Genomic DNA, 24,275 nt, shown 5'->3' on the forward strand with positions numbered 1-24,275 from the left:
CTGCTGTTTCGACCTTCAGGAGGAGTCCACCTAGAATCCTTCTTTTTGTAGTGTTGGCAGGAAGGTCTCTGTGGGTTAATATGTTGGTCAGAGGTGTGTTGGAAATATTCCTTGAGTCTGAGACGTCGAAAATAGGATTCTAGGTCACCACAGAACTGTATCATGTTCGTGGGGGTGGAGGGGCAAAAGGAGAGGCCCCGAGATAGGACAGATTCTTCCGCTGGGCTAAGAGTATAGTTGGATAGATTAACAATATTGCTGGGTGGGTTACGGGAACCATTGTTGTGGCCCCTTGTGGCATATAGTAGTTTAGATAGCTTAGTGTCCTTTTTCTTTTGTAGAGAATCAAAGTGTGTTTTGTAAATGGCTTGTCTAGTTTTTGTAAAGTCCAGCCACGAGGAAGTTTGTGTGGAAGGTTGGTTCTTTATGAGAGTATCCAGTTTTGAGAGCTCATTCTTAATCTTTCCCTGTTTGCTGTAGAGGATGTTGATCAGGTGGTTCCGCAGTTTCCTTGAGAGTGTGTGGCACAAGCTGTCAGCATAGTCTGTGTGGTATGTAGATTGTAATGGATTTTTTACCTTCAGTCCTTTCGGTATGATGTCCATCTGTTTGCATTTGGAGAGGAAGATGATGTCTGTCTGTATCTGTGCGAGTCATTACACAAAGTAAAACTATTTCCCCATGGTATTTCTCCCTCCCACCCCACCCCCCACTGTTCCTCTGATATTCTTGTTAACTGCTGGAATTAGCCTACCTGCTTGTCACCATGAAAGGTTTTCCTCCTTCCCCCCCCTGCTGTTGGTGATGGCTTATCTTAAGTGATCACTCTCCTTACAGTGTGTATGATAAACCCATTGTTTCATGTTCTCTGTGTGTGTGTATATAAATCCCTCCTCTGTTTTTTCCACCAAATGCATCCGATGAAGTGAGCTGTAGCTCACGAAAGCTTATGCTCTAATAAATTTGTTAGTCTCTAAGGTGCCACAAGTACTCCTTTTCTTTTTGCGAATACAGACTAACACGGCTGCTACTCTGAAAGTAGTAACATTGATTTCTTTCCATGCCTCTCACCACTACAAGGCAAATGAATCAGTTTCCTACTTTATAACAGGTCACATCTAAGCAGCCTAATTTCAGACTGTTAGAAATCTATGAGGTCCCCTTTCAGTATTATTTTGGATGAATCAGACCATCACAGATAACCAGAAATCCTGTGGACTAGTTAGATTGCTCTGTGTGTGCTTGCCAGGCTCCTCATAACCTCTCCAGGGCTGCACTTTCCACAATTGTGCAGTACCAAGGAAGCCCATATCATCACAAAGATTACGCTTTTAGTCCCTTAGCAGTATACTTTTACAGAAGGGACTTCCTTTCCAGAAGAGTATGAATATGATTAGGAATGTTCACTCTGGCATCAAGGTTGCACAGAGAGTCTCATTCTCATTGTCATTATATGCACAAGGCATAGAAATTCATTCTTTAGAATCCCAGCCAAATTGTTAGGGGTACTATTTGAATTTGTGGCTTCTAATTTACCTTGACTACATTAGCATATGTATGCTATCAAAATCATATGTATGGTATCCCAAGAGAAATTGGATTTGTACGGAGATGCGTGGATCTCTCCTTCTGACAGGGCAGGAGGCCACACCTCCTCGCTGCTTCTCAAGCAGGGCGTAGCTCACAGCTAGTGAGTCCACCGACAATCAGCCTAGGCCTTAACTAGTCTTTCAACCCCAATCCCTCAGTCAGTGAAGTTCACCGTTTATATCTCAGGCTGAGTCCGTGCGATACAGCCCAGCAGTTCAGGGTGGGGAATTAGCTCCCAACCGGAAGCGACAGCAAATGCGCCAGGTGCCCTAGCTCCGGCAGGTGCCAAACCAATTCAGGCCTCCTGGCCTATTAGTGGGGAAGTGGCCACCCTTCACAGGTGGGGTGCCCAGGGTAGGGGGATGCAGGCCATCCCTCTCCACTGCATCCCAGCCCAGGGCCCTATTAGTGGCGGGGTAGTTCGCCACTAGGTCAGTGGGGATCCGCCCACAACACGCTGGCTGGTTCACAATAGTTCCACAGCCAAACCCTATTCGGCATCTCTGGGCTCCTTCCTACCCTCCCCATCTTGGTACCTGGGTTCTGGGGTCATCCTCGATCTCCCCTGTGTAAACAGCCAATGGAAGCCCTGGCAGTTCATTGGCGTTGCTGGTGTCCAGAAATTCAGGTAACTCCTCTGGTCGGGCAGCCGTCACCTTCAGCTTCAGGCTCCAGCAGCAAGGAAAGATGTCCTGCTCCTCTGGTAGCTCTCCCTCTACTGAGCTAGGAGGCTGGCCTTTTATAGTCCCGCTTCCTGTCCCGCCCCCTGCTTCTGGTGGGGCAGCCGCGGGTGGCCTGGTTCTGCCCACCGGGGTGATTTTGGGTCTCTCCCCTTCTGACAGGGACAGGGCCATGCCTCCTTGCTACACCCCTCCCCCCCCTCAAATCCAGCCCCCAACCTTTGGGGCTGGCATGCTCTGCCTCCCCCAACCGGGAGAGCCCATCCACGTTTGCATTCTCCTTACTCGCCCTATGGTGAACGGTAAATGGAAACGGCTGCAGAGCAAGGTACCACCTCATCAGTCTCGCATTGGTGTCTCATGTTCTGGAGCCTCTTAAGGGGGGCATGATCCATGACTACCACAAAGGTATTCTCCAGGAGGTAGTACCACAGGGCCTCGATGGCCTACTGACCTCCAGGGCCTCCCTCTCAAAGGTGGAGTAGTTCCGTTCCCAGGGGAAAAGTTTTTGACTGATGTAGAGTATGGGGTGTTCCTCACTGTCAAAGGTCTGGGAGAGGACAGCCCCAAGTCCCACGGCTGAAGCATTGGTCTGGACCACAAACTTTTGGTCGAAGTCCAGGCTATATAAAACTGGTTCACAGCAAAGGTGGTCTTTCAACATCTGAAAGGCTTGGGCGCACTATGGGGACCAGTTGACGCATTGCGGCTGGCTCTTTGTTAAGAGCTCAGTCAAGGGGGCAGCAATGGAGGCGAAGTTGGGGATCATGCGGCGATAATAGCCTACCAGTCCCAAGAACTGCCTTCATTACTTCTTTGTAGTTGGGGCAGGCTGGTTCTGGATTGCCTGGACCTTCCCAACTAGAGGCCGTACCTTCCCCCGCCCCAGGACATACCCTAAGTAGGTGGTCTCCTGGAAGCCGATTTGACATTTCTTGGGGTTAGTCGCCAAACCTGCAGCCCGAAGAGACCGCAAGACGGCTGCCACTCGGTTTAGGTGTCCTTCCCAGTGTCGACTGTAAATCACCACATCGTCCAAATAGGCAGCAGCATATTCGAGGTGTGGTTGAAGAAGGTGGTCTATTAACCACTGGAACATCGCAGGGGCCCCATGAAGTCCGAAAGGCATGCAGGTAAATTGGTAGAGGGAAGTGAAGATCATTCCGTGATCAATTAGTATTTCCCTTGGTAAGCCTACCTGAGCAAAAATTTTCAGAAGTTCCACCACAATACTCTGGGCGATGATGGACCTCATGGGGATTGCCACTTGCTTCCCCGAGGCCTAGTGCATGACAACTAGGATGTACCGAAAGCCTGTGGTGCTCCTCGCTAGGGGTCCAATTAGATCCATAGCGACACATTCCACCTGGTTATAGGCCCACCTTAAGGTGACTTGTTAATGTTACCCAGGCCTTCATAACCTCAAGATTAGACTGTTGCAATTAGATTAGACATGGGGAACATCTTAAAACCACTTAGAGACTGATAATGGTGCAGTGTACAGCCACTTCCTTATTCAAGGCAGCTACTCGATGGAGTACATGACACCAGGGCTCATGGCTGCCTATTGGACTGCAGGTGGAGTTTCAGGTGTCTGTTAGGACACATAGAGCCCTAAATGGCAGCTTAGAACCTGCCTCTTCCTTTGTACCCTATTTCCACTATTACAGTCAGCAGAGGTGCATGAGCTAAATTCTCCTCAATATCAGAGAGAGGGAGGGCCCGAGGACTCTGGAACTTGCTCTCCCTCTTGGTCCAAAATAGCCCAAAATTGAGGACCTGTAATACTACCCTGCCTGAATGAATAGTTAGATAAAAAGGGGTTGTTAAAGAAACCAGATAGAAAAGGTAAAACAATAGCCTAGATAAGGATCATCCCTTCAAACACATTAGCCAGGTTTATAGCCCTGAAAAGGGACTCTTGAGACCCAACACTAGTGACAGGACTGCTTGCCAAGGCAGAGAATCTGGAGATCAAAAGACACCAATCCGTTAAAAGATCTACCCTACTGAGACCTTGAGGGGATGAGGTGGGGAGAGTTGTCAACGGCTGCACGCTAACAGAGACACAGGTTGGGAGTCAGGGATGAGCAATAAGAAAGCTGCAACTTGGTGCCCAGGGAGAACATAGGGGCACCAGGGCCAACTCAGGTCTACTCAGGTCAATGCCAAGCATGGGTAAGATAAAATGCATGTAGGTTTCTGGCATTTTAAATCCCTTTCTTTAAGCACTGTGTACTTTTTTCCAAATAAATCAATTTGTTTTGAAGAACTTGCCTCTCTGATACTGCATACTATTACTGCTTACACTCCCAAAGGGAAACTCTGACAGGTACCAAACTCCCTGGTCTTGCTAGGCATCACAATTGGCTATCAGGGACATAAAATCCAGAGACCCAGACCAAAAAAAAAGTGCAGACACAGGCTTGCTACTTGAAAGGGGTTCACCTGGGGGACTGGAAAAGGATCTCAGAAGGGGAAGCCTATCATAGGATTGTGTATTACTGATTGATAATCAGCTTTTATAAATATATTTATAGTGGGTGTAAATAAAGACAAGACTGCATGTTCCTGGGGCATAAGCCAAACTATGTCTACAAAAATCCCATGTAAGAAAGAAGAGTAGTTACAAAAGGTGCTAGAAGCCACAAATTCCCATTGTTAGGAGCCATACAAACCCTTGAACTCAATATCAAGAAAAAATTAGTTACCTACAGTTTGATATTCATCAAAACCACTCAATAATACTAAAGATCCTACATCAACTGACTTACTGTTGTCTGCTTTAACAGCCTTGCCTGATGAACTGCACAACTTCACGCTTAACTGAGCAAGGAAATAGAAAATCCAGGTTTCTCTCATTCAGTGTAAAGTTGTCTCTTAACTTTCACATACCCTACCACAACATTAATTGTCTAAAGTAAAAAGAGTAACTTCTGTGGTGAAAGCTTTGAATATTCTTGAGTTTCAATTATGTTTTAAATATATTCTCTTCTGTCACATATTCCTACATCCATATACTCTAGCCACCAGTGTTCCTTGTCTCTACCACATCTAAAATGGGCATCTGATATAATTAGGGCCCTACCAAATTCACGGTCAATTTCAGTCAACTTCATGGTCATGCAGTTTTAAAAATAATAAATTTCATGATTTCAGCTATTTAAATCTGAAATTTCAGGGTGTTGTAATTGTAGGGGTCCAAAAAAGGTTATTGTAGTGCGGGGTTGTGATATTGCTACCGTTATTTCTGTGCTGCTGCTGGAAGCGGCGCTGCCTTCAGAGCTGGGCAGCTGGAGAACAGCTGTAAAGGCAGAGCTGCTGCCAGCAGCAGTGCAGAAGTAAGGATGGCATGGTATGGTATTGCCACCCCTATTTCTGCACTGCTGCCGCTCTCCTGCCACCCAGCTCTGAAGGCAGCACAGAAGTAAGGGTGGCAATATTGCAACCCCCCTAAAATAACCTTGTGACCCCCCTGCAACTCCCTTTTGGGTCAGGACCCCCAATTTGAGAAACGCTGGTCTCCCCCATGAAATCTGTACAGTATTAGGTAAAAGCACACAAAAGACCAGATTTCACGTTCCGAGACGCATTTTTCATGGCCGTGAATTCGGTAGGGCCCTAGATATAATAGAGAAAGTTTCCCCTGCACCATCCTTTCCCAATTTCTCCTTTAAAATCTCAATCTTATCTTATCTCCCTGGCAATTTAAAATGAAAAAAAAATTTCAACCCCAAATTAAATTTTTGACATTGCTGGAGTAAAGTAAAATGGGTGAGCAGCTGATCAACAACTGACTCTAACCAGAAACATTTACTCCTAGAGAGAGACATGTAACTTGGTATATCCCCCTGCAACAGCTGCTCCTTTTTGTGGAAATTGAGGCTAGAAACATGTCTGTTGTAATCTGTATACATCGTTATACTGTATGATCACATAATATTAATATTTGAAAATATGGCTTGAGATGAGTGTCCAGCAGAGTTAAGTAAGCAGCTTCCATTCACTCAGTTTCCAAATTCCTCCCTCAAGAGATCTTAAACAAAATCCATAGAGAGAGACAATGAAATTCACCTCTGTTGTACTGAGCCAAGATGAGGCCGTCCACTCTATTTACACCCGGATTAGGGCTGCACAAAGATCCCTGGACAGCCTGATACGGAGCATAACAACAGGCTCAAACCAGGGGAGGTCACTGCAATTTTGTATTTATACGAGTCCTTTATCCCACCACTCTGTACAAGTAGCATAGAATCTGTAGCAACTGTACCAGCCCAAAGGCAGGAGAAAACGTATTACAACCCTACATGCTGGCTCAGGTTTGGTTGAGGAGGTGAAATCCAACCATCTACACTTCAATGGCACAAAGCCTGATTTACTCAGGCTGAAGCAAATTTCACACTTCATCTATTCTGAATTAATAGAAGGGCTTCAAATGATGTAATTCTGAACAACCACAACAACTTCTGTTGATACGGTTATAATGGAATCTGCACATTAAAAACTGGGGGTCTTTTTGCTGTGCCTTGAACTCACCAATAATGATCTCCTCTAATCAACTTGGCTAAAAATCATTTGGCTGAGGCATTTAAATTGATTTAACAATCTCATCCCAATTAATATTTTGCTCATTTCATGTATGGCTTATGGTTCTGAAAAGCATTTTTCAAATTTTAGCATGGGACAGAATTAGCACTCTGGTTTTTATGATAATATTGTTAATTTAATGCATGACTTAGAGTTATACTTCAAAGCAAATTGAAAAAAATATGTCTGTTCTCTTGTTGTTGCAGACATCTCTGTTCATGCACTGATGATCTGATCTTAAATTTTAACTTAGACTGCACAAAATCACTCTCATATTTCAACAATACTTTTGTAATTCAATCATCTAGTCCATCAATTTTGGATAGGTTTTGCAATAACTTACCTATGAAAGCAAAAACGATTTTTAACATTATCTTTTTATGTTTATTTTCTGGAAGGATCCACATTGGATTTTTTTATGTTTTTTTATGTTTTTTATGTACACAGATATATTTAATAAATAATTCAGTAAAGGATGAAACAGGCCATATATATCATATATATACCCTGTCTATTAAAATATTTTTCACTATCCTATTTTATGCATACTTCAATTAACTGAATTTTTAATGATGTTCATGTATAGTGACCGTAACTTGTTTTTAGTCAGGCTTTAGTCCTTCATCTGCTCCGAGCCCTCACCTTCCTGCCATATCTAACTTTCTTTAACTGATATGATTGCTGACTCTCTACATGGTTTACTCTCGTCCACTTGATTTTTTTGCAAGATCTCCCATTGCAAGATCCATCCTGCCAACCCTGTTTCCTGCTTTCTCCCTTCTGCTCTTATGCTGCAGTGTTATTGGCAGAAATCCTATGGCCAGGCTGACTTCCTCTACTACGAAGTCATTCTCTCCCCCTCCAGTTCTGCCATCTTCCTAACTAAGCAATTCTACTTCCTCAATTTAATTGAATCCCATACCCTTAATCCCAGACACATTTTTGTCATCTTTTGACTCAGTCGTCAAACCTTCCCCTCCTCCTGTCTCCACTTCTCTCTCAACACAGGTTCTTGCTGATTGCTTCCAAGAAAAAGTTGATAAAATACAACATGACCTTCTCCCTCCCACTGCTTCTCCTTCCCTTCTTCCTTTCCCTCCTGCAACTCTCTCCTTCTTCGGTCACAGACACAGATGTTTCTCATCTGCTCCCCTCTCTAACCTCTCTATTTGCTCCCATTACTGCATCCCATCTCTTGATCATCCTTGTACCTATTCTCATCCTCTCACTTTTCTCCTTAACCTCTCACTCTCCTCTAGCTCTTTCCATTCGTATTATAAGTGTACATTAGTCCCTCCCACCTTAAAAAAAATCCCCAAACACCCTTGAGCCCACTTGCCTCTCCAGAAACTGCCCCAGCCTCCCTTCTGCCTTACATCTCTAAATCCTCCTTTCTCTTGTCCTGCTACACCTTACATCCGAGTAATCTTGTTCACAAATTCAACTACCAACTCTATGCTGGTGACTCACAGATCTACCACTCTGCTGCAGACCTATCTCCTTCTGCCCAAACTAAAATCTCAGCCTCTCACTCTGATATGTCCTAGTGGGATTCTAGCTATCAGGTCAAGTACAACATGGCTAAACAGTACTCTTAATCTTTTCCCTAAAAGCTCTGCTCACTACCTCTTTTTAGGATCACTACAGACACTTGTTGCCCAGGCCCATTATCTGGGCATCATCTTCAGCTTGGATCTCTCTCTAGGTGGCCACACCCAACTATCTATAATTCTTGCAGATTCCTTCTGAACAACATATTTAAGATATGGCCTCTCCTAGCCATCCATACAGTTAAAAATCTTGTCCAGGCTCTCATCATCTCCCGTCTCAATTACTGCAACATCCTTTACTCTGGGCTTGACACTTTAATCTTACCCCGCTCAAATCCATTCAAACTACTGCTACAAAGATCATTTCCCTAGCCCATCACATTGACAATGTCACCCCTCTCTTTGCATCCTTCACTAGTTCCCCCTTTCTCAGTTTCACCAAATATAAGCTACTTCTCTTCACTTTCAAGGCTCTTCACAGTCTATCCCCCCAATATCTCTCTCTTTCACTACTGAGATATTGACTCTCATGTCCAATCAGCCCTGGATGCCAGCCTCCATTTTCAAGCAAGCACCTCTGTTTTCTTCCATGCTGTCCCTCATGCTTGAGAGGAGCTCTCAACAGGAATCTGCAAAACTACATTATCCTTCCTCACAACCCTCCTTAAAATTCTCCTTTTCTGTGATGCCTACAAAAAACTTGAAAACACAGTTAAGCTACTGGTGTGTGGAGATACCACTGCCAATCATGCTACTATTCTCTCATTGTTTCCTTGAGCTCCCCCATGTGTCTGTCTGTACCACCTGCTGTTTCCTGTTCTATACAGATTGTAAGCTCTTTTGGTTCTGTGTTTGTACAGTGCCTAATACAAGGGGTCGTGGGCCATGGCTAGGGCTCTTGAGCATTAACACAAATCATCATCATCAAGAGTAGATTCAGTTTTGTGTCTACAAATAAATGTGGATCCAAAATCTGCAAGCACAAACAGAAGCAGTTTGATATCTAATGCTCTGTTTGTGCCTATTTTGTAGTGTCTAAGAGGCTATCGTATAGAATGTAGTATAGAAATATTATGCTTAAATCATATAAAATGCCTACAAATTAAAATAAAAACTGTTTAAAAAGTGATTGACACTCTCTTAAATGAATCATTTAGTAACTCTATAGTTACAACAATAATAAAATCTCTAGATATCTTTGGGGTTCCTATAATAAACCAAGCATGCAGTAATTCTAGAATTATAAAAGAATAAGTATATAGTTGCTATTATAAGTTAAGCAACTTGCAGCTGTATGGTTATTATACTAAAGTAAGGTTTCTACCACAGCTTTATTGCAAAGTGACTAGTTTTTATACATTTTTCTAGATAGATAGGTCTATTGGGTTACTCCATTAAGAAAATTCTTTTCATGAAAGGCATTTAATTTTCTTCCTGAATCATTTATAATAATTGTCACAACTACTGATAAGCATCATGATTACTGACTAAATATGGCTCTTTAAATATCTTAGTTCTTTAGTTGATACATTTTTGCCACTTAGAACCTTATTTAAATTATTTAAGTTGACCAAGTTTTGTTGAAGAACAATAAACCTTTCTTGGTACAGAATGTAATCATGCCTTCCTCGTCTGTGAGTTTCTGTTAATTATGTAATGAGTAATTAAAGATTAATAAGAAAGATATTCTGAACTAACTGCCTGTTATCTGTTAAAATAGAGTAAGTGCTTGGAAATTTAGGGCCTATTTAGTTATTTTACATACAAAAGATCTTCATTTTACTGGGGAGATTTTGTACTACATAAAGTGCACTTGCTTGTACTGAATAACCTCTTCAGCATATATAGAATTTAACAGTTTGAAGAAAATCCTAGGTTTGATATATTATGATACAAACATAAAGCATTTCTAAAGCTATCAGCAAAAGAACATGTGTAAGCTACAAGCCAAGAGCAGCCACAATATAGAAGTTGAAAAGGCAGCCAACTTTAGGGCATTTTCCTGACACCCTTACTCATGTGAGTAGTCCGTTTATGTTTAAGGGTTGCAGAATTAGGCTCTTACCTTGTAATTAAAAAAATTACTGTGCTGTGGAAAATTAACTGCCAAATCACACAGAAATAATGACAGCTGTTAATGATTTAATGTATTATCTTTAGTAGCACCAATAATCCATCTTATCAGCTCAGCTTTGCTGCACCCATTCTATTCCTTGCAAAACAATGTCATATCACAAGATCATATTGGAAACTGACCTAGAATTTGAATAGAGTATACAGCAAACATATGTCCTCTTGTATGTATATTATGGTAACTTGGGATAAGTATCATATGCCAATTTTCACATATAATTCTACAGACCATTAAAGCCTTGGTTCTCAAACTATTGTACTGGTGACCCCTTTCACATAGCAGGCCTCTGTGTGCCCCACCACCCCTTAAATTAAAAACACTTCTTTACATATTTAACACCATTATAAATGCTGGAGGCAAAGTGGGGTTTGGGGTGGAGGCTGACAGCTTGCAACCTCCCATGAAATAAGCTCGTGACCCCCTGAGGGGTCCCGACCCACACTTTGAGAACCCCTGCATTAAATAATATCAGTGGTGAGTGACATGTGAATTGCCATATTTGCCATTATTTTGTTGTTGCTTTAAAAGTACAGAAAAAGAATGGCTATTAGGAATAAAAGTGAAATGAGACCCACAAAGATGATACGCAGATCAAGATGACACAATGCAGTGAGTTCTGCATGTTGCTTTATGTGCTTCATGACTTTTCTGCCTATGCATCCAGCAGTTCTGGAACTCAATTGGCTTGGGGGCTAAACACCATCCCTCATATCTCAGACTGAAAACTTTGAGGGTATCTTTGCAAATTTGATGCGAGTATGTTGCAGTTTTAACTAAGGGGCTCAGACTCTACCAGCCTATTTCAACTTATTTTTATGTGCAAAGCATTTCTTAGCTTGCACTCTACCATGGAAAACAGAGAAAAACGCATCAACAGGTAGGGGCGGGGGGAGGGAGCTGAGCATACAGATTGCATTAAAAGGTTGCATAAAGTCACAAACCAGAGCTGTGCTGGCTGCAACTCAGGCAATCACATTAGATTATTATGGCAGCGATTATTGCAACTCCCAGAATGACATACAGAAAACTCTGCCATCTGACACAGAAAGTAGTCATGTGTTGGGATCAAAGAGGGAATAGGTCCAGAGAATTTTCAATCTGTTAAGTGAAAGCAAGGAATAAAGTTGCTTTGGAAGAAATCTAAAGAGTCTGTCCAATTATTGAAATTCAGTGAAGTAGCACGCCATTACACAGTCCTCTACACCTGTCATCTAAATTCAGTTTATTCATGTACATGGCAGGATGTAGAATATGACAAAGAATACAACACAAAACAATTAATTAGAAAAAGAGGGGAAGAAAAATACAGAGAAACTCACAGCAATTATGTTGAAAAAGTCATCATCTCCGAGGGTATCCAAAATAGATGATACAGTTTGCTTAGCAATTGTCAGACGGAGTCCTTTCATGCTGCCACTGACATCAACTAAAATGACCACATCTTTTGGAGAAGTAGCTGCCTGTATGTACCTAGACCAAGAAGCAAAATGCAGACTGATCTTATATTTTTTTATATTTCTTAAGAACACATTGGTGGTTGACTGTTACCTACCATTTTCGATTTCTGCAGTCAAATGCAATAACTCCATTCTCATCTGGTTCCCATTTAATTCCTGTTTTAAAAAAAAGATTAGATTACAATATATCAGAATGTTCATTATATGTGTCTTCGCTACTGGTGAAAGTAGCATTTAAAGGATTCTAATATTTTATTGATTGAGCAAACATGCTTAAATATCACATACAAAGAACTATAGCAGTTGCTGGTCACTGCAGTATCTAATGCTGGAAAAATACTTTAACGAAATAGGACCATGGGAAATACAATCATCTTTCTTTCAGCCCACTGCAGGGTGAAGACTGCTTCACCACTATTCTGTTCATCACAGTAAAGAATGTAGCTGGAGACCTTGCTATGCTTAGCCATGATAATTGGCAAGAGCGTGATGATGCTAATCAAGTCCATTTCTCCACTACTCTTTCTACCATGACTCAACTTGACAGGGACTGTCATGCTTGATGGCATCACTCAGAGGTTGTGTTTCAGACATTTTGCCACAGACCACTTGACTATGATGAGGTAATGTCTCTGACCTGTGGGTCAGAGGAAATATAATACTAGCTTTCAAATAAAGAACATCAACAGGCCAGTTCCCCCATTTTTAAATCAAGATATTTCTGATTTGCATTCAATCCCTAGTACAATAAAGGATCCTCTTAAAATAACAATGCTAGAATTTCCACTATTGAAATGTCAAGGATCTTAAGACCTGATCTATAATCTAAAACCTATAGAGAGAGCTGTGTCAGTCATCAGCCAACCACACATACATATATACAAACACTGAAGACTTTAGGCTCCAGAAAACAGCCTCTAACCAATCAACTAAAAGAGCAGTTTCACTACCGGCCTGATTTTGAATTAGGGAAGTCAATGGGAATGTTGTCATTGAAATTAATGGGAGCAGGATCTGGTGCTATGTAAGAGCAGAGTGTTATGTAAGAGCCTGTATTCTGTTGGCGTTTAATTGGTGTTAATCAATGTATGCTTAAAATAATCTTTTGAGATAATCAGATGGCATCAGACCGAAGATGCCAGGAAAGTGCAAAAAAAAAAAAGGAATGAATGAAAGAGGAAATATTATTGCACCTGTAGACAGAGAAGAATACCCAAGTGGAGTACTCTCTGAATGATCTGAAAGGTGAATTATCTTTTATCATCTTCTCACACTATTTTCAGGTTAAGAAATTACTTATCTTTTTGCACCTCGTAATTTTTTTCAAGTAGAGAGAGAGCCAGGGACACAGAAACATCCTAAGTGTGTCCCTAAACATTTTTTTAATGCCTTGAAACTTATATGAACATTTTTCATGCCTTACAGCAAAGGCAATTCTCATCTCTATTAACCTACAGAGAAGGTATTTGAACCCATGTCATCCTATATGTGGAACTTGGCATCATTTCTGGTTTTCTGTTTTATGTCCCATGGTTATCTCAGAGAGAGATGAGTCCCACAGCACCAGGGAAAGGCTCCCTTTAAGCCATATGAATGAGGAGATTATTAGCAAGGAAAATGCTAATTTAATTTGATTTAGCATAGAAATAAAGATGTGTAGTAATTACTTTTACTTACCACAATATGAAACAGCTCTACTACTCCAATATTAGGCTTTTTACATTATTGTTAACTGTCTGAGTTCTATTTCTACAGTTGCAATGTTGATATAACTTCCGCCTGAAGTCACATTTTCATAATTCCCAGGCAAAATTAAAACATTGTTTTTTATTAAAAATTCAAATCCAGCAGAAATAAATGATATCTCATATGATACAGCACTATGCAGAAAAATGCCCCACAGGTCTTACCTGTTCTCACCAAGAAACATGAGTATACCTAAAAAGAAAAGGAGTACTTGTGGCACCTTAGAGACTAACAAATTTATCTGAGCATAAACTACAGCTCATTTCATCGGATGCATGCAGTGGAAAATACAGTGTAGCGATAATCAAGGTGGGCCATTTCCAGCAGTGGACAAGAATGTGTGAGGAACAGTAAGGGGGCGGGGGGGAAATAAACATGGTGAAATAGTTTTACTTTGTGTAATGACACATCCACTCCCAGTCTTTATTCAAGCCTAAATTAATTGTATCCAGTTTGCAAATAAATTCCAATTCAGCAGTCTCTCACTGGAGTCTGTTTTGAAATTTTTTTGTTGAAGAATTGCCACTTTTAGGTCTGTAATCGAGTGACCAAAGAGATTGAAGTGCTCTCCGACTGGTTTTTGAATGTTATAATTCTTGACGTCTGATTTCTGTCCATTTATTCTTTTACATAGAGACTGTCCAGTTTGGCCAATGTACATGGCAGAAGGGCATTGCTGACACATGATGGCATATATCACACTGGTAGATGCGCAGGTGAACGAGCCTCTGTTAGTATGGCTGATGTGATTAGGCCCTATGATGGTGTCCCCTGAATAGATATGTGGACACAGTTGGCAATGGGCTTTGAGGCAAGGATAGGTTCCTGGATTAGTGGTTTTGTTGTGTGTTGTGTGGTTGCCGGTGAGTATTTTCTTCAGGTTGGGGGGCTGTCTGTAAGCAAGGACTGGCCTGTCTCCCAAGATCTGTGAGAGTGATGGGTTGTCCTTCAGGATAGGTTGTAGATCCTTGATGATGCATTGGAGAGGTTTTAGTTGGGGGCTGCCGGTGATTGCTAGTGGCGTTCTGTTATTTTCTTTGTTGGGCCTGTCCTGTACTAGGTAACTTTTGGGTACTCTTCTGGCTCTGTCAATCTGTTTCTTCACTTAAGCAGGTGGGTATTGTAGTTACAACAAAAAACTTCAAAAACAGACTCCAATGAGAGACTGCTGAATTGGAATTAATTTGCAAACTGGATACAATTAACTTAGGCTTGAATAAAGACTGGGAGTGGATGTGTCATTACACAAAGTAAAACTATTTCCCCATGTTTATTCCCCCCCCCCCCCCGCTCCTACTGTTCCTCACATGTTCTTGTCAACTGCTGGAAATGGCCCACCTTGATTATCACTACAAAAGGTCTCCACCCCCAGCCCCACTCTCCTGCTGGTAATAGCTTACCTTACCTGATCACTCTTGTTACAGTGTGTATAGCAACACCCATTGTTTCATATTCTCTATGTATATAAATCTCTCCACTGTATTTTCCACTGCATGCACCTGATGAAGTGAGCTGTAGCTCATGAAAGCTTATGCTCAAATAAATTTGTTAGTCTCTAAGGTGCCACAAGTCCTCCTTTTCTTTTTGCGGAGACAGACTAACATGGCTGCTACTCTGAAACCTATGAGTATACCTGTAATTCTGCAAACTTTTTTCCCCTCTTTGTTACATGTGTGCTAGCATGCATGCATGTAGAGCATTTGCTGGAAACAGTGATGTCTCATCTTGAAATTATGCCAACTCGCTCTGAATTTCTACATGCACAAGATGCACAGTGAGAAAATGTAGGCCTTGCAAATAGGATTGGAGTTTTGAAATGGCAAAATTGCAAGTATGGGCTCAATTTATTTTGTAATTTACATTCAGTTGTATCAATTTCCTAGTTGTCATCATACAAGGAATTTGTAAACAGTAAGCCAAATGTACTACATTGGGTAAATGTACAAAAACATGGTGTTTCAGTTTCAAGGTAATAACACCTGTATTCCCCCTCAGTGCTCCCTCGAGGGCACCCACTTAAGGTTCCTGGCTCCCAAATGCCATCTCTCTTGGGCAGAGAACAGCTTCTCTCTGTCCCATTCCCAGGGTTTTAAGGCTGCACATCTCCCTGCCTTACACTATGATATCCCCAGCAAGCCAGTATGCCTAAAAGCCACCACCTGTGTTTTACTTTCTCTGCAAGGGTTATGAGCAACATATTGCCAACAGTTACAGGATACCACACCAACCCTTCTAAGCAAGCACCTTTATTCTTAAGGTAACAGTATTACAGAAAAACATGTAAGAAACCAATAAAAGTTCCTATACACATGCCAAAAGCATACCAGAGGTCGCCCATTCGTTTTATGGGGCCCTAGTAAACCAAAGTCTTTTCAACCCTGCTGCAGGGGTTGGACTGAAGATCCTGCCCATACATTGGATTAGAAAGAAGGCCCCAAGTCAGTTTAACCACAAGCTTTTTATGGCAAAAGCCTTTTCTTTGTCTGTTGGTCTCTGGAAAATCCAGTTTGAACTAGTTTATGAGAGCCTCCCCAAGGGTTGTACCTCTTTAGAAGTGTTTAAAACCTAATAATTCACCTTAATCACCCCTCCACACCCACCCTGTTTTTGGTTCTTGGTGGAGCTGTGATAATCAACCCCCATAGAACAGAACACAATCATACTTTTAATCCCTGCCCCAGAGTGATACATACATTTAATACAATATGTTCCCACAAAGATACTGCATGCATTTGCAGTATCTGTCACACCTAAATTGGGTAAATGTGCAAAAGCAAGTGACAATATATTTGCTGTTGGACGATTCCCATTTTTTTCACAATTACAAATATTAATGGGGGGAAGGGGACAAATATTAATAGCCCTTGTTTTTTTTCAGAACTTCTCTGAGAACTCTAAATTAAGTCAATGGAATCTGTGGATGCTTGCAAAATTCAGGACCTGCAACACTATTTTTTTTCATGGAAACCTGTAGCAATATCACCTGTTCATTTTATTTTAATGAATATGCGTACCTGGATACTGTCTAAAAAATCCCTTTGCACTTCCAAAATACTGCCATATGAGAGAAGGGTCACGGTCAAAGTTATCGACAAACACCTTGTTTAAGGATTCTGACCAAAAGACTCCATTTACGATAGCTGGATCTGAAAAAATAAAGAAGAGTGACACTCAGTTGATAGAATCCCTTGCACCATATCATCTTTGGCTGATTCAGTATCTAAAGCCATTGATCTGCAATTTGTAGCTCGTAAGTCAAGTGCAGTCTCTATGTGTGGCTCCTATGAAGTCCACAGTTTCAGTGACAGGTTTCAGAGTAGCAGCCATGTTAGTCTGTATTCGCAAAAAGAAAAGGAGGATTTGTGGCACCTTAGAGACTAACAAATTTATTTGAGCATAAGCTTTCGTGAGCTACCGCTCACTTCATCTCTAGGACTTTCTGGGGTCTCACCACCAATTAACTTGGTGTGTATAGGTCTCTAGAAACTGTTTTCCCCAGCATTCAGGAGATGACCCACAAAACACACCTACTCCAAAGAGAGCGAAAACTTTCTTCAGTAGCCCAGAGACAAGAGTGAGGGGAAAATGCACTTTCCAATCAAACTAGCCTCCCAACAGCTAGCAATGTGTGGAAAGATGGGTGTGATGATGTTATGTTGTACTATAACATGATACTGCATAAATGGACAATGGTGTTGAGTCATGATGATGCAATGTCATCATGTATTACTGCAACATGACAACGCAAATATTGGATAAAGTAGCAGGAAGTCATGATGGGATTATTTTGTGTCTCTCTAACACTCCATTTCTTAATGAAGTTGCTTTGAAGCAGTTACAGGCATACTTACAAACACTTTCAACACTATTTATATGTGTTACCTAGTGGAAATATATACATAAGTGTAGAAGATACACAGATTAGTGATGTATATATTGAAAGAGTTCCAAGATATATTTTATAAGTGAGAGTTAAATTTGTTAATTAGAATATATTACAGGAAGGGTCACAACACTATTATTGAATTAACATACTGTAAGGGTAACAGATTATTAATTACTTTAACTCGTAATTTACACACTTTTTAAGACTCAGGATTTTTCATGATAATGTTATTTATGTATTCTGTATGAAAGCTTTGTACTTAGTATGATCACTTTAACTGTATGTTAAAAGTTTATTTGTGAGGATAACATACATAATATCCCTTTCAAAAGACAGATTCTATTTCACCACGTTGTGACCTATGATGTGTACTCTTACACACCAACACTCCTATCCTCGCTGAAATCTTTAGAGGGAGACCCTCTGCATAGTAACAGGTTTCATAGTAGCAGCCGTGTTAGTCTGTATTCGCAAAAAGAAAAGGAGTACTTGTGGCACCTTAGAGACTAACAAATTTATTAGAGCATAAGCTTTCGTGCATCCGATGAAGTGAGCTGTAGCTCACGAAAGCTTATGCTCTAATAAATTTGTTAGTCTCTAAGGTGCCACAAGTACTCCTTTCCCTCTGCATAGTAGTATTGTTTTTTAGTACAATGGAGTCTAATGTATGTTTTACTTTATAAAACCAGATAGTGGTCAGCATGCACATTAGAAAGTGAAGTGCCTTTTATTTCCTGTTGGAGTATGTATGCATATTGTGATTTACTCTGCATTCAAACAAATGCATAGCAAACACAGCATAGCACTAATTACGATGTGAAAAAACATGGAGCTTGGATTTCCTAACACTGACTGACCTATTTTTTTATTCCCATAAACAGAATAGTACATGAAAGCAAACTAAAACTCTCCATGTGAGAAGACATTTTTTCTATTACATTTGTTTTTTCTTTTAATAAAGCATAGTATATTCAACTAGTGACACTTAAAATCCTAGAACACCCTCGTATTTTTTGTATGATGTAAAGTGGTTATTTGGCATAAAAGTGACGAAGCAAAATTGAATTAATATGTTTGGAAGCCAAGTTTTTTGAGCTAGATAACACATGTGGTTGTGAAATGAGACATGATAAAGAAAGACACGCTATATACCTAATACAACCTGCACCTAAAGGCAATGGTTTCAAAAAACAAAAAAACAAAAACAAAGCTAACTTAAAATCTGCATTGTTTTTAAAAGTATGAACATACACACACCTTGTTCAAGTATTTGAAATAACACTTCCACTAGAAAAACAAAGCTAACTTAAATCAGAGGTGTAATCTTTAATTTAAAAAAAAGGCACATACAACTGCACACTTGTTCAAGTGTTTCACATAATGCTCCCACAGACTTGTAAAATAATGGCACTCTGCACTGATTTCAGAAGATTGCTTAGAATGTGATTTTAATGGAGTGGAAAAAAGGTGAATTGTTTTCTATCCTTACATTCATCAAAGAAAAACACCAGAAGAAAAAGGGAAATGTCTCAGCTACACATCTTTGAACTCTGCATTCATCTAAATATTTAGGTTTACATGGAAGGGCTGTTGAAAAAGCAAGCTCAACAAAGCAGATTTTGTTTTAAAAACATGTCTAGTGCAGTTAAATTTAGTCCTAGAACAAGAAATATATATATATATAACCTGTCAAACTAGAGACATACCAAACACAATTTTGAGTTCTCTCCAACAAATCTACTATATGAAAGTAAATCCATGTCGCTATACAATTTTGGCGTTGCCTAAAGGTCATTATTCTGTACAGCAGAAAACCTCAGGTATTCGCTAGTTTACAGTTACTCCAATAAGTTTCCCTGAAACACCATGGCCTGAAATTCAGGATCATTCTTGCCTAAGCTACAAAAATAAATCATCAATTTGGAGAAATAGGATCCTAATCGAACAAGAAAGCAAACCTTGCATTCAGTCCTAATACTGCATTTAGTGATTAGATGACAAAGATGACGTGTTAAAATCTCAGCCATGTTCTCACCCCACCATGTAGCCCAACACTATCTTGAATGTTGTGATTCTAATCCTACTGAAACCATGCTAGCCCTGTTGGAGGAGCCAGATTACTATTAAACAGCATGGCTGTTTCAATGATTCATTGCAGCAGTAGTATAGCTAAGGTGGTCAGGAGTTCAAATCTCACTTGAAACACAAAATTTAGTTTCAGGTTCTTTAGGGTTTATTTCCTTTTCTAGGAGCATTTTAAGGGAGATCTCTTCAGAGGACATGCAAAGCACCTGCTCTCAACTTAGCACCTGAACTCCTTCATGGTCCTTCCTTCAACAGCAAGAATGAATAACCAATGTGAGGTCGGACATCACTGCTTTATGACTTTTAATTTTAAAGGCATTTGGGGGGTTCCTCATAATTTACATCCAAGATTTCATGCCAAAAACATGACATCATACAATCTCAATGGTTCACCAGATTTCTTCTATTCTGCATTCCTCAGAGACCCAAAAATCTTATTGCCTTCTCTGCCCTATCCCAAAGGCTCCACATCACACCACCACTCCTTCCAGCAGAATAACTCAATGCAACTTCATCTGGAGTCTATATGAGCTCAAGTTCGACGTATGGGAGGCCATTTTCTTGCCACCAGACAACTTTACTTGCCCAGGCTGCAAAGTTTCAGTGTTATAATATGAAAACCTGAGAGTAAGTATTTGAAAAAAATATTTTAAAATAAACAACACTGCAGATAGCAAGTATCAAGGGAAAGTGATGTTTATAAATTAAGACATATTGAAATATTCATGCTTATAACTATAGATTGCTTAAGGATGAGCTAACAATAAGTAATCGCTTTAATGGGTGTGTGTATATCTTTGCCACAAACCAGGAAATTCTGATACAACAGGGAAAATTTTACCCTGTTTTAACATATTTTCTGCATTACATTAATATCAATAATCACAAAACATCCAAAGGCTGATCACTTAAAAGCATTAATCCAGTGACCCTGAAACTAATCAGAAATGAAGAGGTTCATTAAGCAGGGCATTTTAAGAGGCAACAATTAAAAATCTACTATGACCATTCAAAGACAATCAGATCCCTTAAAATGAATGCTATATTGTTGAGAGAGGATTTACTGCCTTCCTGCATGTTGTAGTTTCATTATGCTGGCTGTACTGTTAGCAACACTCTGAGAGACCTGAAGGTAACATTTTATATATAAGCCACTCTGACTTGGAAACATATTAGGCCAGACTCTCTTCAGCCCTTTCAGTGATGGGCAAGGAAAAGTAAGGTGCAGAAAACTTACCTGCACTATGCCCCTCAATCAAGTCTCTACATTCCACAGAGCACAGTACTCCTGAAGTGCTAGCAACTGCTAAGAGGCCAGGAAGAGAAGGGACAAAAGATCAGAGCTACAGGCGTGCACCCTTCATGTGCTGAGAGCTCTGTAAGTTGTGCTGTGGACATAATGCCCTTACAGTACTCCTGATGGCATTGTTATGTGCCAACCTCGAGGCAGGGCTGTGGCTATAAACCACAGATCCACCGCTTATAACTGGCACTTCATGACTTTGCCAGCTAGCACACCTTACTCATAAGCTAGAAGCACCCAGGTCCCAACCTGGTTGTTGTGAATTGATTGGTATTTGGACCAGCTTCTCTTTGTGTGAGTACCACCCAAACTACAACTGAGACCCATTCGAAATCTCAAGGCACATCTTCTAATGGTACATATGTTAGACCTGTTGTGCTAGCCAAATTCCAATTTTGGAAACTACATTCTGCCAAAACTGCCTCCACTGTTTCATTTGGAAGCAGTATTTCCCATTGCCTGCCCTGTTGTGTATTGCTGCTGTGTGCTGAGGGCATCCCTCAAAATAGCTACATTTCAATATTGGTTAACGAGATTCTTTTGAATATTTGGGGGATGAAAAGCTGTATGTAAACAAAAAATCATTAGCATGATGCTGTCAGGCAAACTCAAAAACAATAAATGAAAATCTTCTGCCACAATACTTTAAACATAGATCCTATTTTTGTTTTGCAAAGACATGTACTGGCAATAACCTCTAAAATAAAATTAAAACATTCTTTTATTCTCCCATCTCCTACTCTGCCTGGCTTGCAGATACATAGGATTTGGTTCTATAACCATTTGTGTAGCTGCTATCTGATTTTTTATTGATATTTAATATAAACACAGCCCCCAGGCAAATAGCTACATTGAAAGGAATCTGAAATATAATTGCCAAGGAACAGTACAAATGCATGTAGCAATTAAGTAGGTGTCACAGATACTATTGACCCCAAGAAGTAGGGCTGAAGGCTCAGCAAAGACAAGCAAGATGTGCCAGCTGACAGAATGCACCAAAATGGAATGCACAGAATGAAGAGGAAGACTGGCACTGGAATAAGAAACATTTTATTCACATGGTTCACAAGAAATTCACATTCACAGGAAAATAGGTAAGATAATTCTATGATAAGAGGCTAATATATAGCATTTTGCATTCTAGTTATTTCAGCAAGCTTCAGAATAATATATTTGATACTGATGGTGAAGTGCAATCACTCTGAAGGAAATACAATATTGTTGTTTCCACAATGTTTTGGGCAATCTGTCTCATTACTGAGAGCAAGTATTAATCAAGATAATAGGTTTATCCCCTATTGTATTCAATAGGTGATGTGATCTTTAAATTCTGCATGAATAGCTTCCAGAGACATACAAAAGGTCTTCTCCCTGTAAAGTCTGCCCTGAAGGACAGCAACTCTAACACTGCAGAGCAATTTACAGTACCAGTACTGCATAGGGTGGCCAGATGTCCCAATTTTATAGGAACAGCCCCAATTTTGGGGTATTTTTATTATATAGGCTCCTATTACCCCCCACTCCCAGGCCCAATTTTTCACATTTGCTTTCTGGTCATCCTAGTCCTGCAGCTCAGTGTCAGTATTGTGTATAAGACCAAGTGCTAGTACAAGACTTAAAATCCAACACACTTGTAGCTCAAAAGGTGACAGAACTGCCAGCTAAGCCATGCTGACACTGACAACATATTTAGTCTGATGTTTTAAAAATAACAGAAATCAATCACATCACTGGCACACAGACCACCAGTATAATTATTATTCTAGCTGGCACTTAAAATAGTGCTTTGTATCTTCAGAGCATTGTCCAAAAAATAACTAATAAATCCTTCACAATGCCCCTGTGATGTAGTTAAGTAACACCCAGTGTCACAGGAGCCTGAGAGCCTGTAATGACATTAAAATAGAATATGCTCCTGAATACAGAAAACCTTGAACTACTCTAAACATTCTGAAATATGATAAATTAATACATTCTTATGTAATTGTGTGCACATACAATGCACCTTTCATCTGAAGATCTCAAAGTGCTTTACAAACGTATATGAAGTCTCAATACCCATGCAAGATAGGTAAAGGGTATTAACCCACTCTACATAGGGGTGCAGCTTATCTCTGGGGTGGAACACAGTGGATATTTAATAGTGCATGGTAACAGAGAACAGTGCAAGACAGAAAGTAGTAAATACCATATGTAATTGAAAGTAGAGGAGATATTTAGACATTTACAAATGAATTACCCAAGTTGGAATACAGCCATAGTGTGCTCATTTTTATGAAAATTTCATGGAATTTTTAAATTACCAAGGTGGTCTGGATCTCAGTTTTATTTTTCATTCAAAAGACATCATTTCCAGCTGTAAAGTTCTTCCTAACACCATGCTGGGGCACTGACGCAGAGAAAAGATTGCCATCTAATGAATTAAAAGAATAATTTCTGCAACACTTGGGGGTATTCTGGCAGACTCCAATCCAACTGCTGACCTCTTTTAACCCTGTTTAGCTTGTGAGGTATAGTGGGATCACATCATAAGGTAAGACTACTTCAGGCAACAGTCCAGTTTCATATTTTCGGAGAAATATAGAACAGATGTTTATATTATTGCAGGAATACTAACAGAAGGATAGCAATACAGGTACAGTACATGCTTCTAAGAAAATGCATCACCACAGAGCTCTAGAAGGCCAAAGTCTGATTGAGGAAAAGTGAAGAACAATGCAGAAGACGACGACTAACACAGCTCTCCAGATAGGAAAGGAAAGGAAAAGTACAACTCTCAACTCACAATAACCAACAAACTGAAAGAATAGGAGCCCAACATAAATGTAGCAAGTTCATCACAGAAGCAAATCCAGACTCAGAAACTAAAAGAATATGAAGAGTCAATTCTGACACATAGGAAATGCTTGAACATGTTTCCAAGCAAACTGGATGGAACTGCATCTATCATCGACCAGGAAATCTAAAACTATGCTGGTGGCATGGGAAGAAAAGGTGCTTGACAGACAATACAGGAAGCCAGTAGAACACACGTAAATTATAGTAAAAGAAAGGAAATGTCAATGCTACTAAATGAAATCAACCATGCCATCAAATATTTAACGTACAACATACCAAAAGAGAGAGTTATACCTCAGCTGCTGTCCAAATGATGTATGACAAGGATAAGGTGCAGCCTTGGAAACCAAAGCTAAGCTCACAGAATCTGCTCAAGGACAAACCTGTGTACAAATCTTTTCTGTAAGTGTTTTAAAAAA

General features: G+C 40.3%; 1 protein-coding gene across 11 annotated transcripts in view; it reads right to left on the minus strand.

Moving 5' to 3' along the window:
* The window catches only part of CACNA2D3 (calcium voltage-gated channel auxiliary subunit alpha2delta 3), a 732,114-nt gene that overhangs the window by 411,251 nt on the left and 296,588 nt on the right, over nt 1-24,275 (minus strand). For all 11 annotated transcript variants that reach the window (XR_006282707.1, XM_038411603.2, XM_038411604.2 and 8 more), the window contains 3 exons: nt 16,759-16,890; nt 12,094-12,154; nt 11,861-12,011 (listed from right to left, as the gene is read on the minus strand). Coding sequence is in view for 10 of the 11 variants with exons in the window: in XM_038411603.2 (XP_038267531.1) it covers nt 11,861-12,011; nt 12,094-12,154; nt 16,759-16,890 (344 nt within the window). In the remaining variant the exon portion in view is untranslated. The remainder of the gene's footprint in view (nt 1-11,860; nt 12,012-12,093; nt 12,155-16,758; nt 16,891-24,275) is intronic.

The sequence above is a fragment of the Dermochelys coriacea genome, chromosome 7 (assembly GCF_009764565.3).
Source record: "Dermochelys coriacea isolate rDerCor1 chromosome 7, rDerCor1.pri.v4, whole genome shotgun sequence".
Classification (NCBI taxonomy): Eukaryota; Metazoa; Chordata; order Testudines; family Dermochelyidae; genus Dermochelys; species Dermochelys coriacea.